This window comes from Trachypithecus francoisi, unplaced genomic scaffold (assembly GCF_009764315.1).
Source record: "Trachypithecus francoisi isolate TF-2019V2 unplaced genomic scaffold, Tfra_2.0 Lachesis_group6, whole genome shotgun sequence".
Classification (NCBI taxonomy): domain Eukaryota; kingdom Metazoa; phylum Chordata; class Mammalia; order Primates; family Cercopithecidae; genus Trachypithecus; species Trachypithecus francoisi.
The window spans coordinates 115,630,635-115,644,131 of record NW_022681471.1 but is presented as its reverse complement, the minus strand read 5'-3'; the positions used below and the strand labels follow the sequence as shown (position 1 = coordinate 115,644,131).

General features: G+C 44.9%; 1 protein-coding gene across 1 annotated transcript in view; it reads right to left on the bottom strand.

Moving 5' to 3' along the window:
- SH3KBP1 (SH3 domain containing kinase binding protein 1) overlaps nucleotides 1–13,497 on the bottom strand; it is a 274,242-nt gene that overhangs the window by 34,428 nt on the left and 226,317 nt on the right. The window contains 1 exon segment of the mRNA XM_033201026.1: nucleotides 5,774–5,859. Coding sequence (XP_033056917.1) covers nucleotides 5,774–5,859 — 86 coding nt within the window.

The following is a 13,497-nucleotide window of genomic DNA, read 5'->3' as shown; positions in this document are numbered from 1 at the left end:
ATGGTCTCAATCTCCTGACCTTGTGATCCGCCTGTCTCGGCCTCCCAAAGTGCTGGGATTACAGGCTTGAGCAACCGCGCCCGGCCTTTTTTTTTTCTTTTTTTTTTTGAGACAGGGTCTGACTGTCACCCAGGTTGGAGTGCAGTGGCATGATCATTGCTCACTGCAGCACTGACCTCCTGGGTTCAGGTGATCCTCCCACCTCAGCCTCCTGGGTAGCTGGGACCACAGGTATGTGCCATCACATCTGGCCAATTTTTTTTTTTTTTTGTAGAGATGGAGTCTTATTATATTGCCCAGGTTGGTCTCAAACTCCTAAACTCAAACAATCCTCCTGCCTTAGCCTCCCAAAGTGCTGGGATTACAGGTGTGAGTCACTGCTGCATGTTTTTTTTAATTAATTAATTAATTTATTTATTTATTTATTTATTTTGAAATGGGATCTCACTCTGTCACCCAGGTTGGACTGCAGTGGCATGATCTCAGGTCACTGTAACCTCCACTTCCTGGGCTCAAGCGATTCTCCCACCTCAGCCTCCCAAGTAGCTAAGAACACAGTCATATGCTACCACATCTGGTTATTTAAAAAAAAAAATTCGTAGAGATAGGGTCTCACTATATTGCCTAGACTGGTCTCACATTCCTCAGCTCAAACAATCCTCCTGCCTCAGCCTCCCAAAGTGCTGAGATTACAGGTATGAGCCACCTGTCCAGTAGAGATGTTAGTATTCTTTATAGACACGGAAGCTGAAGCTCAGAGAGTCTGTGGAAATTGGAGAAAGCCACTCAGCTAGGAAGCAGTCGATCCAGCACTCAAACCCAGGTCTGCAGAGGCCACTCCTGCCCTCTTCTCTCCAGCCACTGGGAAGCTCCTAACCCCTACCTGCAATTGCTGCCAACCTCTCGAGCCTCAGCCCTTTACTCCCTGCCTCCACTTGGCACTGACACGGGCATGTCTGGCCCACTCTCAGAGTCAACATACTTAACTAAACTAATCACGTTTTCCTCCAAACCAGCTCCTCCTCCTGACATGCTCACTTCTACCCATGTTGCTGGATTCTCCAGTCACCCAACCCTAAAACCTCAAGACTAACAAATCATTCTCTCCTCCTCCCCATTCCCAAACCCAACCTACTGCCTGACAATATTGCCTGGCAGTAATTCTCCTGTATTGCTGCTTCCACATCTATCTCTTCTTTCCTGATCCTTTCATAAGCAGCTTCATTCTGGCGCTCTCTGCCTCTCACCCCAAGTATCAAATAATCTGACTCCTTGACACCCATCTTTCCTTCACCTGATTCGTCTCACAAAGCTCCAGCAGTTACTATCTGAATTTTTAGACCTGATCCTGTCACTTTGGTGTACCATCAATGATCACCACTGCTTACAGAATAAATTACAAATCCATCTCCTTCAAACTCAATACAGTCTGTACTTACAATTCCAGGGTGATATAGTTTGGATCTGTGTCTGTACCCAAATCTCATGTTCAGTTGTAATCTCCAATGGAGGTGGGGCCTGGTGGGAGGTGACTGGACCATGGGGGTGGATTTCTCATGAATGGTTTAGTACCATCCCCTTAGTACTGTACTCATGATGGTAAGTGAGTTCTTGAGAGATCTGGGTGTCAGTGTCTGCTCCTCCTTTGCCTTCTGCCATGACTGGAAGCTTTCTGAGGCCTCAGAAGCAGATGCTGCCACGCTTCCTGAACAGCCTGCAGAATCCTCTTTTCTTATAAATTACCCAGTCTCAGATATATCTTTATAGCAATACAAGAATGGACTAATACACAGGATAGCCCTCCCTCCTTCCCAGCACAAACCCTCTAACACAGCCAGGCTGGTCAACACTCCCCACATGATTTTCCTGACCACCTCCAGTACCCCCACATAAGCAAATCCAACTTCAAGATACAGACAAATCTGTCCCCCTTTATAAAGCCTGTTCCAACAACCTGGGCCCCAGGGAGCACTCTCTCCTCCGACCAGCATTACTTTCTACCACTCAGTCATTATACAGACCTACAGTGCTATTTAACTTTTCATTTGCCATCTTAGGGGCCCAAAAGGATCCAAAGCCCCTGGAAGGCAGAGCCCATGTGTGAAGGCCTCAGTCTCCAGCCAGCCTTGCATTTGAGTAGTAGGTACTCAAGTATTTATTGATCATGTGACTGTCAATCATTATTTCTTACAATGCAAATAAAATATACATTAATTGTTTTTTTTTTTTTTTTTTTTTTTTTTTGAGACGGAGTCTTGCTCTGCCACCCAGGCTGGAGTGCAGTGGCCGGATCTCAGCTCACTGCAAGCTCCGCCTCCCGGGTTTATGCCATTCTCCTGCCTCAGCCTCCCGAGTAGCTGGGACTACAGGCGCCCGCCTCGTCGCCCGGCTAGTTTTTTGTATTTTTAAGTAGAGACAGGGTTTCACCGTGTTAGCCAGGATGGTCTCGATCTCCTGACCTCGTGATCCGCCCGTCTCGGCCTCCCAAAGTGCTGGGATTACAGGCTTGAGCCACCGCGCCCGGCCACATTAAATTGTTAACTTGAGGCTGGGCGTGGTGGCTCACACCTGTAATCCCAGCACTTGGGAGGCTGAGGTGGGAGGATCACTTGAACCTAGGAGTTCAAGGCCAACCTGGGTAACACAAGAATACATTGTCCCTACAAAAATAATTTTTTTAATTAGCCAGGTGTGGTAGTGTGCACCTGTAATCCCAGCTACTTGGGAGGCTGAGGTGGGAGGATTGCATGAGCCCAGGAGTTGGAGGCTGCAGTGAGCAATGATCGCACCGTTGCACTCCAGCCTGGGTGACAGAGCAAGACTATCTCAAGACAAAAAAAAAAAATCATTAACTTGAGAAGTTATAGTCTTCTAGGATTAATGTCTTTGTGGTAAAGAGAGAGAGAGAACCAAACCTCAGTGCTCTATTTCTGGGCTCCCAAATATATGCAACTGTGCTTAGTTCCACAGCAAGAAAAGCTTCTATAGACGAACCTCCCTTATCAATACCCCCAATATTTTCACACTAGCTCGTCAGACTGAAAAACATGTGATGCATATTTTCATGATAGCGATCATAGACATCTCCAGACCCAAAGAATGTAAAGGTCAAAGGTGAATGCTCTTAACAAGCAAGACAGATTATCCTGTATATTCTGGAGGAGGGAGAATACCTCCCTTCCTATTGACATGAGGGAGGTGACAAGACAGCCTCCTGAGTTTGCACATGACCTTCACCAACCAGCCACCCTGGCTTAAAACAGGGCCCAAATATGAAACTGTGGTGGTAGAACCGGAACTTAGTCAGGCTCATTCTGACAATCCCCTTTCATTCACAGCCGATTACTGCTCTGCTCTACTCCGCCTGCACTTTAAGCAGATCAAAAGCTACAGCAGGCCAGAGCTTCTGTTATTGCGTCAGCCCAAGCTATCAGGTTATGCTTCCTGACTGGGCTTCTCAAGGGCTGAGGATGTAAATGAGCTTGTGGAAACAGGGGAAGTACTTTTGGCATTTACAGTCACAGTCACACATCCGACCCGCAAGCCTCCATGAGATCAGACCAGAGACTGCAGGTCAGCAGTTGCAAAGATGCAACTCTATCAGCAGGTTCAGAGAAAAACAGCACCCAAACAGAGGGACAGCAGCAGGAGAGCAGAATGCTCATGCTGGGAGCTCTAGTGCTCTTATAAGGCCTGCCAACCATTGCACATCTGTTTCTAAAGTGAGTGGCCTAAGCAGATGATGCTGGAAAGCTGTCTTCCATGTCAAATCAATCCCTGATAGTGCTTGCCAGAGGCTAGGGAAGTGGGTGGGTGGGAGAAAGGTGGGTGTGGCTTAAAAAGAGCAACACAAGGGATCTAGTGGTGATGGAAACATTCTATGTCTTGACTGTGGTGGTAGATACACAAACCTACATGTATGATAAAATTGCAGGCTGGGTGTGGTGGCTCACACCTGTAATCCCGGAACTTTGGGAGGCTAAGGTGGGAGGATTGCTTGAGCCTAGGAGTTCGAGACTAGCTTGGGCAACACAGTGCAACCCTGTCTCTACAAAAAATACAAAAATTAGTCAGGCACGGTGGCATGCACCTGTGGTCCCAGCTACTCGGGGCGCTGGGGTAGGAGGATCACTTGAACCTGGGAGGCAGAGGTTGCAGTGAGCCGAGATCGCACCACTGCACTCTAGCCTGGGCCACTGAGAGAGACTCTGTCTCAAAAAAAAAAAAAAAAAAATTACATAGAGCGAAATACACACACAAGTACTAGTAAAATTGGGAAAATGTGAGTAAGATTAGTAGGTCATATCAATGTCAATATCCTGGTTGTGACAGCGGACTATAGTTCTGTAAGATGTTACCATTGGGGAAAAACTGAGTAAAGGGTACACAGATTTCTATTACTTCTTACAACTGCATGTGAACCTACAATGACCTCAAAATAAAAAGTTCACTAAAAACAAAGTAAATTCTAAAATGTAGCCTTCTATATTATGTAGAATATGAGAGAATGTTAACTTATGACCTTGATAGGTACAAATAGAAGATGTAAAGTTAAAAAAAAATTATACTATTTAGCCATAAAAAAGAACGAGATCCTATCATTTGCAACAACATGGATGGAACTGAAGATCATTATGTTAAGTGAAATAAACCAAATGCAGAAAGAGAAACATTGCATGTTCTCACTTATTTGTGGGATCTAAAAATCAAAACAATTGAACTCATGGAGGTAGAGAGCAGAAGGATGATTACCAGAGGCTGGGAAGGGTAGTACAGGGCTGGGGTGGGGAGGCGGTGGGGATGGTTAATGGGTAGAAAAAATATAGTTAGAAAGAATGAATAAGACCTACTATTTGATAGCACTATAGCATGCCTATAGTCAATAACTTAATTGTACATTTTAAAATAAAGTGTGTAATTCTATTGTTTGTAACTCAAAGGATAAATGCTTAAGCAGATGGGGAAAATGTGTCGAAATGAAATATTGCACATGGTTGCAAGTTTTTCTTAAAGCAGGTCATTTTCCTCTTCCCAAGAAATGTGATAGCCTGTTGCTAAACAATATGATTATTTTTATACATTTCTATCATTAAATGGCTTTTATGTCAAAAAATAAAATAAAATAAAATAATAAGAAAAAATTAGTCCCTGAATCTGGACTTCTTAAAAGGGTTGTCACCCAGGTCAGACCACCAGTGGCCTTAACAGCACAACCGGTAGCCTCACACCCACCCATGTACACCTCCAAAAGGACCTCTGACTTTTATTTACCCAGAGATACTGCAGCTCCCTCCCATTTATCACACGGTGGTATCCTGACCTTGGTAAAATTCACTCATGTTCTGAACTAAGTGGCAATTACCACACCAAAGCTCATTTGAAACTCAGTCAAAAGTGCGGTATCAACAACAAATCCTGCCATCTCACATTTGCATCCATTCACCTTTTTACAAAAAATACACAAATCACTGGAAACTGTGAACTTAAGGGCTAATGCTCACTTTTACAAAAAGGCTTATTCATCATTTCTTTTCATTAGATCTTGCAAGGAATTTCTCCTAGGGAGGGGAAAGGTCCCAGACATTGTGTTTTAATGTGGAAAGCGCCATCATTTCCCTTCTTTACAAAATTGTAACACCTAAAGCCAAGCGAGGGTGCCAGCCTGGCATTTCAATGGCTTTATTACTTCTCATCATGGTGGCTGAAGGCAAGCCAGGCTCTGAAGTTCTTTACTAACTCTGCAAACAGAAGCAAGAACACTGTCCTTACTCACCAATGTCATTGCTGCGGTCCGAGAGATCTTTGTCCAGGATGCCAGATAGCGAACTGCCCGCCAAGTCAATCTTTGGACCGTCACCCCTACATTAAAAACACAAGCCCAGACATTTAATAATTGGTGTGTGTCCTTGTCATTCTGTCAGTTTTCTTGCTGCACACATGTTAATGAGTGTGCTGCGTGTGGAGTGGGTGGCACTGTTGCCTGTGAGGGAGCCAGAGAACCAACGAGCTGTCTAGCCAGCCACATGGGATGGGGTGCAGACTAGCTGACAGGCTGGATGCGCCCCTCTCCAGCACGCGTTTTCAAAGATGGCTATTTTAATAATGACTGTTCGCCAATGTACCTCCAGCCACAAATCCTCCTGCTGGGTACACAGGGTGCAGTGTAGAGCCTGCTCCTGCCCTGTGGCCAAATAAACACTGGCTAATGATAACTGGGAGCTTTCCTTTTAAGGAACAAGGAATTTAGCCAATGCTGCTTGTCAAAGGTCAGCTACTTTTAACCTTGAGAAAAAGGTTTTCTGGCCTGGGGCTGTGGTATCAGCCAGGCTGTTGACAGGCACAAGGTGTCGAGTTGAGATCTGGCGGCCTGAATGCTGGTGCTGGGGCTCAGGCCTGTAACATTAGACAGCTCCTGGATGGGTGCCCCATGCTCATCAAGACACGAGTGACTTCCCTCTGTATCTGGGCTAGCAGCAGCTCTATGGGATGGGAACAGGCCTCCAAGATGATGAGAGAAACCCAGCCTTCTCATGCACAAACAGAAGGTTCCTCCAAATTACTCCACAAGACAGCTTTTTGCGCCCTTTTGTGGGGATGAGTCACAAACGAGTTTATCCAAGGGCTCTGAGGGCAGTAGGGAAAAGATCCTTGCCCATAAAATGAGAGAAGCTGAGCAGTTGTTCCCAGCAAAGTAACAGAAATAGTCCATCTCACAGCCCCGAAGGCCACCATGGCCTGAAGTTACACCTCACAATGAGTAGTACCAGATTTAGTCAATAAGCACTTGTCATGTGCCACTTGTGCTGGGGGTATTCAGAGGTGGTGCCTACTCAGGAAGAGCTCATGGTCTAAATGGCAGAGACAACCACCCAGCCACAGGTCCACATGGCCTAGGCTATAAGACGCAGGTGTCACACTACTATGAGAAGAAAGGAGCGGGTCAGTGCAGAATATCTGTGAGGCAGAGGGTAGGGGTCACACAGAGGAGGTGGTGCTACACTTGAGCCTTGGAGGAAAAAGGAGAGGGGACATATTCCTAAGAAGTGTGATTGAGCGATGACCCCAGTGTGGGTGAGTATGCCAGTGTGGCCAAGGTCCCCGGGACCAAAGCCTGAAGTCCTCAGAGAGAAGGGACAGGACAAAGGCTGGCAAGGTGGGTGACTGCTGGGCCGGATACTATGGGGCTTGTTTTGTCTGGGAGGCAATGAGGGGCCAAGGGACGGTTGTAGTAGGAGACCTGTACACCTGGAGGTCAGGGCACGGCATGTGCTGTGGGTGAGCTCCAAACCAGGGAGCTGACAGGACAGACGGCTGTGTTTTCACTCAAAGAATGCGTGGTGAGCAGGGCACAGTGGCTCACATCTATAATCCCGACACTTTGGGAGGCAGAGATGGGAGCATCACTTGGGCCCAGGAGTTTGGGATCAGCCTGGGCAACATGGTGAAACCCCATCTCTACAAAAAACACGAAAATTAGCCGGGTGTGGTGGTACGTGCCTGTGGTCTCAGCTACTTGGGAGGCTGAGGCGGGAAGGTCACCTGAGCCCAGGGAAGTTGAGGCTTCACTGAGCCGTGATCGTGCCACTGCACTTCAGCCTGGGTGACAGAGTGAGATCCTGTCTCAAAAAAGGGGGTGTTTGTGGGCGTATTTGGCAAAACATGCATATTCTTGTGATAGTAGAAAAAGACCAATGGAAGGAGGTGAGTCCTCCTCAACTCCCAAGCAAACAACACTGCCTCTTAACTTCAAGCATCCTCCACTACAGGAGGGGCAGGGGTGTAAATACTAGGGACCAGGCCTGGGCCTAATGGCTTGGCCTCCACTAAGAGAAAATACAGCTCCAAGACTGTCCTGGGAGTGTGCATTATGATGCTGGCTGAGCCCTTCCAAGCTAGGCTGAAATAGAAGTTCAGGTAGAGCATGAACTCCTGTACTTGGAAAGGAGAAGCAGCTTAGGCTTCAGAGAAGGACCTTTATTTCCTGCCTCACCCTAACTTCCTAAGGCTGTTGGCTCCCCTAGGCCAGGTTTCCATAGCAGACTCCCTCTGCATCCCCTGGCTACCCAAGCTTGGGTCCCACCAGGGCCATTGCCTCAGACTGATTCCGAGCCAACAGGAAGGGCAGGATGGAGAACATTTATTTCAAAACATTTCACTGTCAGGGCCCCAGCATCCACTAATTTGAAGGTAACCTGAATGAAATGTTTCAGAAATGTAGAATTATTAGCAGAAATACATTTTCATTTTTAAGAGTCTTCCCCAGATATAAAGAAATACGTTCCTGGGGACCCTTAAATATCATGATTTGGGATCCACAGAGCCAGAAGGATTGGGCGCTGCCATCCTTCAAAATAACAGACTAAACACAAATTACACTCACAGCCAGACAGCGCTGTCCTTTTGAAACACACCAAAGACCAAAACTTATAAGACCACATGTCTTACCCAGGAGAGAGACAGCACTTTGGCAGTGAGTCTAGTGAACTCTACTCGGCTTTTTTTTTTTTTTTCCAGTCAAGAGGGAAAGATGGTTTGAGGTGATACCCTGTGGGCAGCTGGGATTAAGTCAGAGGGGCTGCTGGCAGAGAGATGAAGTTTTGCTCATGAGTTAATCACATGTATCTCGGAACAACTCAGCAGTTTCTGAACATGTGGCTTATTTGTGTATTATGGTAACTGTCAATCTGCGAGCTGCTGTTTCCCTCTGTGATTTGACAGCTGGAAGCTTCCAATCAAATGTGAGCCTGTCTCCAGAAACTTTAGAGGACCCTATTGTGCATTACTGTGCTTATTACTTTACTGCCCTTATTTTCCTTTTATTGTCATTCTCAACTATTTTATTCTTTTATATATATATAGTACATATATATGTTATATATATAGTACATATGTTATATATAGTACATATATGTGTTATATATAGTATCTATGTGTTATATATATGTTCTCTCTCTCTCTCTCTCTCTCTCTATATATATATATAAAAGAATAAAATAGTTTTTTCTTTTTTTTAAGACATGGTCTCATTCTGTCGCCCAGGCTGGAATGCAGTGGCATGATCTCGGCTCACTGCAACCTCCACCTCCCAAATGGGTTTTGTGCATCAGTGTGTTTTTCACAGTGTTATTTGTAATGAAGAAAAACTGAAAAGAACTGGAATCTTTCATAAATAGGAAAACACTTCAATAAACTACGATATTTGATGGACTTTTATATAGCCATCTGAACGATGTTTATAAATGGCTTATACTAACAAGAATGAATGCCTATGTTGCAATGTTAAGAGACAAAGGCAGGTTAAAGACAACACACACAGCAGCACACATATATCCATGTGTCCTCCTGACATATTAGGAAGAATAATTTTAAGACTGGAAGAAAATTTACAGTGGTTATTCCTGGCTAGTCTGATGGGTGATTTCCACCACCCAGTTCAGCAGCTGGAACATGGCAGGGACTCAAAAAACATCTGTGGAACATTTGCCAGATTTTCTGAAATGAGAATGCATTATGTATTTGTACAATAAATGCACTTTTCTCTCAATACCTAAAGTTGTATGCTGTTCAGTATGATCACATCTATGGAAAACTGGTGAAAAACAAACCAAATCATACATAGGAAAAAGATAAGAAAGAAATAGTCCAAAATGTTAATAGTAGTAATCTCTGGGATAACATTATAGGTGAATTTTTCCTTCCTTTTAAAGTTTACTTTTATTTTATTTTCTTGAGATGGAGTCTCACTCTGTCACCCAGGCTGGAGTGCAGTGGCGTAATCTCGGCTCACTGCAACCTCTGCCTCCTGGGTTCAAGCAATTCTCCTGTCTCAGTCTCCTGAGTAACTGGGATTACAGGCATGCGCCACCACATCAGGCTAATTTTTGTATTTTTAGTAGAGACGGGGTTTCACCATGTTGGCCAGGCTGGTCTTGAACTCCTGACCTCAAGTGATCCGGCCACCTTGGCCTCCCAAAGTGCTAGGATTACAAGCATGAGCCACCATGCCTGGCCTAAAGTTTACTTTTAATAATAGCAACTAGAGGCTCATCTGATTCAGGCAGCTCATGTTCTCTCTCCTTTCTCTCCAATAGTATCATCAAGGTAAAAGCTGAGATTGCTTGGATCCTGCCTCACAAACTCTCCTTTAAGAATCACCCAGGCAGTAGTTACCCCATGAGGTCATCTCTCCTGGGAACTGGTTTGCGGGGCCAGAGGTGGAGTTATGAACCCTAGACTTAAAAATTCAGGCCAGGTGTGCTACATTTAAACCTGCTGTTCATCACCTGTGTGACCTTGGCCGGGTTACTGAACCTCTCTGGAACTTGGGTGCTTCATCAACAAAATGACTGGTGGGCTAGCTTTAACAGGATCACCTCCGAGAGGCGTTCTATCTAGAGCTCTCATTCCATAATTTCTTTTTTTTTTTTTTTTTTTTTTTTTTTTTTTTTTTTTTTTTTTTTTGAGACGGAGTCTCGCGCTGTCACCCAGGCTGGAGTGCTGTGGCCGGATCTCAGCTCACTGCAAGCTCCGCCTCCGGGTTCACGCCATTCTCCTGCCTCAGCCTCCCGAGTAGCTGGGACTACAGGCGCCGCCACCTCGCCCGGCTAGTTTTTTTGTAGTTTTTAGTAGAGACGGGGTTTCACCGTGTTAGTCAGGATGGTCTCGATCTCCTGACCTCGTGATCCGCCCGTCTCGGCCTCCCAAAGTGCTAGGATTACAGGCTTGAGCCACCACGCCCGGCCATAATTTCAACATTAGAGAAATGTTGGAGTCTGGGGTGGGGGACTGGAGTGGATATGGTCCTGTGAGTCGTGGGCAAATTCTGGGACATTTCATCATCTCCTTTGCCTCCAAATCTTCATGTCTCTGGTCAATGTTGTGAATCCCTTTCCTTCCCACTTGACTTGAGCAAATGTAACTCACCCTTTTAGCACTCAGAGATCCACCTTTCTTCCTCGTGTTTCCTGCAACACACCTCTGTATTCCAATCCTTATCACAGCACTTCGTATTTATATATGTACCTAGTAATCTTCCCCACTTATTCTTCAGAATGGGATTTTGTCACTTTTTTCCTCCTAGTACAATGCTTTATACATTTATGTATAACAAAAAGTTTTTGTTTAACTAAATGAATAAGCAAACATTGTAATTTTTCTGGGCCTTGTACACCTTAGGAAATAACCTGTGGATAAGTTATATTCTTGATATAGTGTGGGTGGTTTATAAACAACATAAATTTATTTCTTACAGTTCTGGAGGCTGGGAAGTCCAAGGTCAAGGTGCTGGCAGATTTTGTCTGGTGAGAACCCAGCTTCCTGATTCACAGAGGACATCGTCTCACTGTGCCCCCATGTGGTGGAAGGGAGAGGGGTTTCTTTTATAAAGGCATTAATCCCATTCATGAGAGCTTTGCCCCAATGACCTAATCACCTCTCAAAGGCCCCACCTCTTATTCTGTCACCTTGGGAGTGAGGATTTCCACATGTGAATTTGTGGGAGGGGGAGGTATAAACATTCAGACCATAGACTTAAGTAATGTGTCAACACTTTTCAAACAAAAAGCAAATTCTTGCAGATCCCCATGTATATGTCTGTTATGGACTAAATGTGCCCTCTCAAAATTTATATGTTGAAGTTGGAACCCCTCAATATCTCAAGATGTGACTGTGTTTGGAGATGGGCCTTTAAAAGAGGTGACTAAGTTAAAACGAGGCTGTTAGAAAAGGCCTCAGAAGAAACGAACCCTGCCCATACCTTGATCTTAGACTTCTAACCTCTACAACCGTGAGGAAAGAAATTCTGTTGTTTAAGCCACTCAGACTAATACAACATCCCTGTTTGAGAAATCATAAGAAACAAAAAATAGCTGACGACAATGGCTCTCAGTGGAAAACTGTTGCCACAAGGGCATTTTGTCTTTGCAACTGTTAAAATTATAAAGAATACCACACGAATGAAAAGCAAAGGTGCACATTACTTGTAGCTACTAGATGCTCTATCCCCAATTTTAGGAGCAATGTTCTAATGGCACTGGATCAAAGGAAAAAACTATTATGCTCCAAGTTGGCCAAGGTGGCTGCCCCTCAAGTGGCATTTAGTGTGACCTGGGGTGAATCCTTGTCAGGGAGGGGCTTCTGACTCAGGAGAGTGTTTTACATCTCTGGGATTTGCCTGCAGGCCCCACACAGATGGTCCGATAGCCTGAACCACAAGGGACTATCCTGAAGAAATAGGAACTAATCATCCCTGACCAACTCCTCCCAGATTCTAAAGCACCAGCCACATGTTGATAGGAAGGGGAGTGGGATCCCTCCAGTCTCTCCAACTGAGCCCTGATCCCTCATGCCGAGCACCAGACACAGGCTTAAGTTGAAATGATCTTCGACACAGGGCCAGAAGCAAGCCTATTTTGAAAACACAGTAGGTGAAGTTTAAAAAAGGTTCTGATCCTTCCAAGTATGGAAGCTCCAGCTGGTGTTTTGACAGTGTTCAGACTGTGGGTGTGCAAGCATTTTACAATGTCTATTTGTAAATGCCTTTCACTGTATTTATAGACTCTTAGAACAATGCTAATGAATTTCAGTTCTGAAAAATACCAAAATTTCTGAATTCTGTGAAGCATGTGTCTGGAGCGGCTGACACCCAATGAGGATGCAGCTCCTCAACGGTCCTTGTTCTCCTCAGTCTGCCCAGCATGTGGGTACCATTTGGCAAAAGGGATGTTATTGAGTTCAGAGAAAAAGGAAAAAGCCCATCCTTTTGTAATTTGCAAGCTCCTGCAAGTGTTTCTGTCTGGTGGGTTTCTATGCCTACAGCTGTTAACTAAAAGGAGAACATAAGAGAAGTCGGGAGATACCACCATATATCCAAAGGCATCAGAAGAAAGTTGCCCTTACTTATTTCTGGTTTTTAAATCAAAGTAATGCAATATTCTTATATTTTACCTAGCAGTGTTCGTTATGGACACTTAGGACACATGACTTGGATAGGCAAGCATGGCTAAAAGTCTCCTTGTTTTACTCAAACAGGAACCTAAATCACAGAGAAGAGACTGACGAGCCAAGCACCCCACCAGGTATAAGTAGAACCTATGATCCTATAGAAATAACAGCAGCTCAAACTCCTTTGAGAATGAAAAAATAAAAAGAAAAAAGAAATAACAGCAGCAGCTACTGTTTACTGAATGCCTACCATGTGCCAGGCACTAGAATAAGCACTTAAAAAAAAAAAAAAAAAAGAAAAGAAAGAAAGTCTCACTCTGTTGCCCAGGCTGGAGTGCAGTGGCATGATCACAGCTCACTGCAGCCTCGAATTCCTGGGCTCAAGTGATCTTCCTGCCTCAGTCTCCTGTGTAGCTGGGACTACATGTACATGCTACCATGCATGGCTATTTTTTTTTTTTTTTTAATTTGGTAGAGATGGTGCTCTCACTATGCTGCCCAGACTGGTTTTAAACTCCTGGCCTTGAGCAGTCCTCCAGCCTCAGCCTCTCAAGT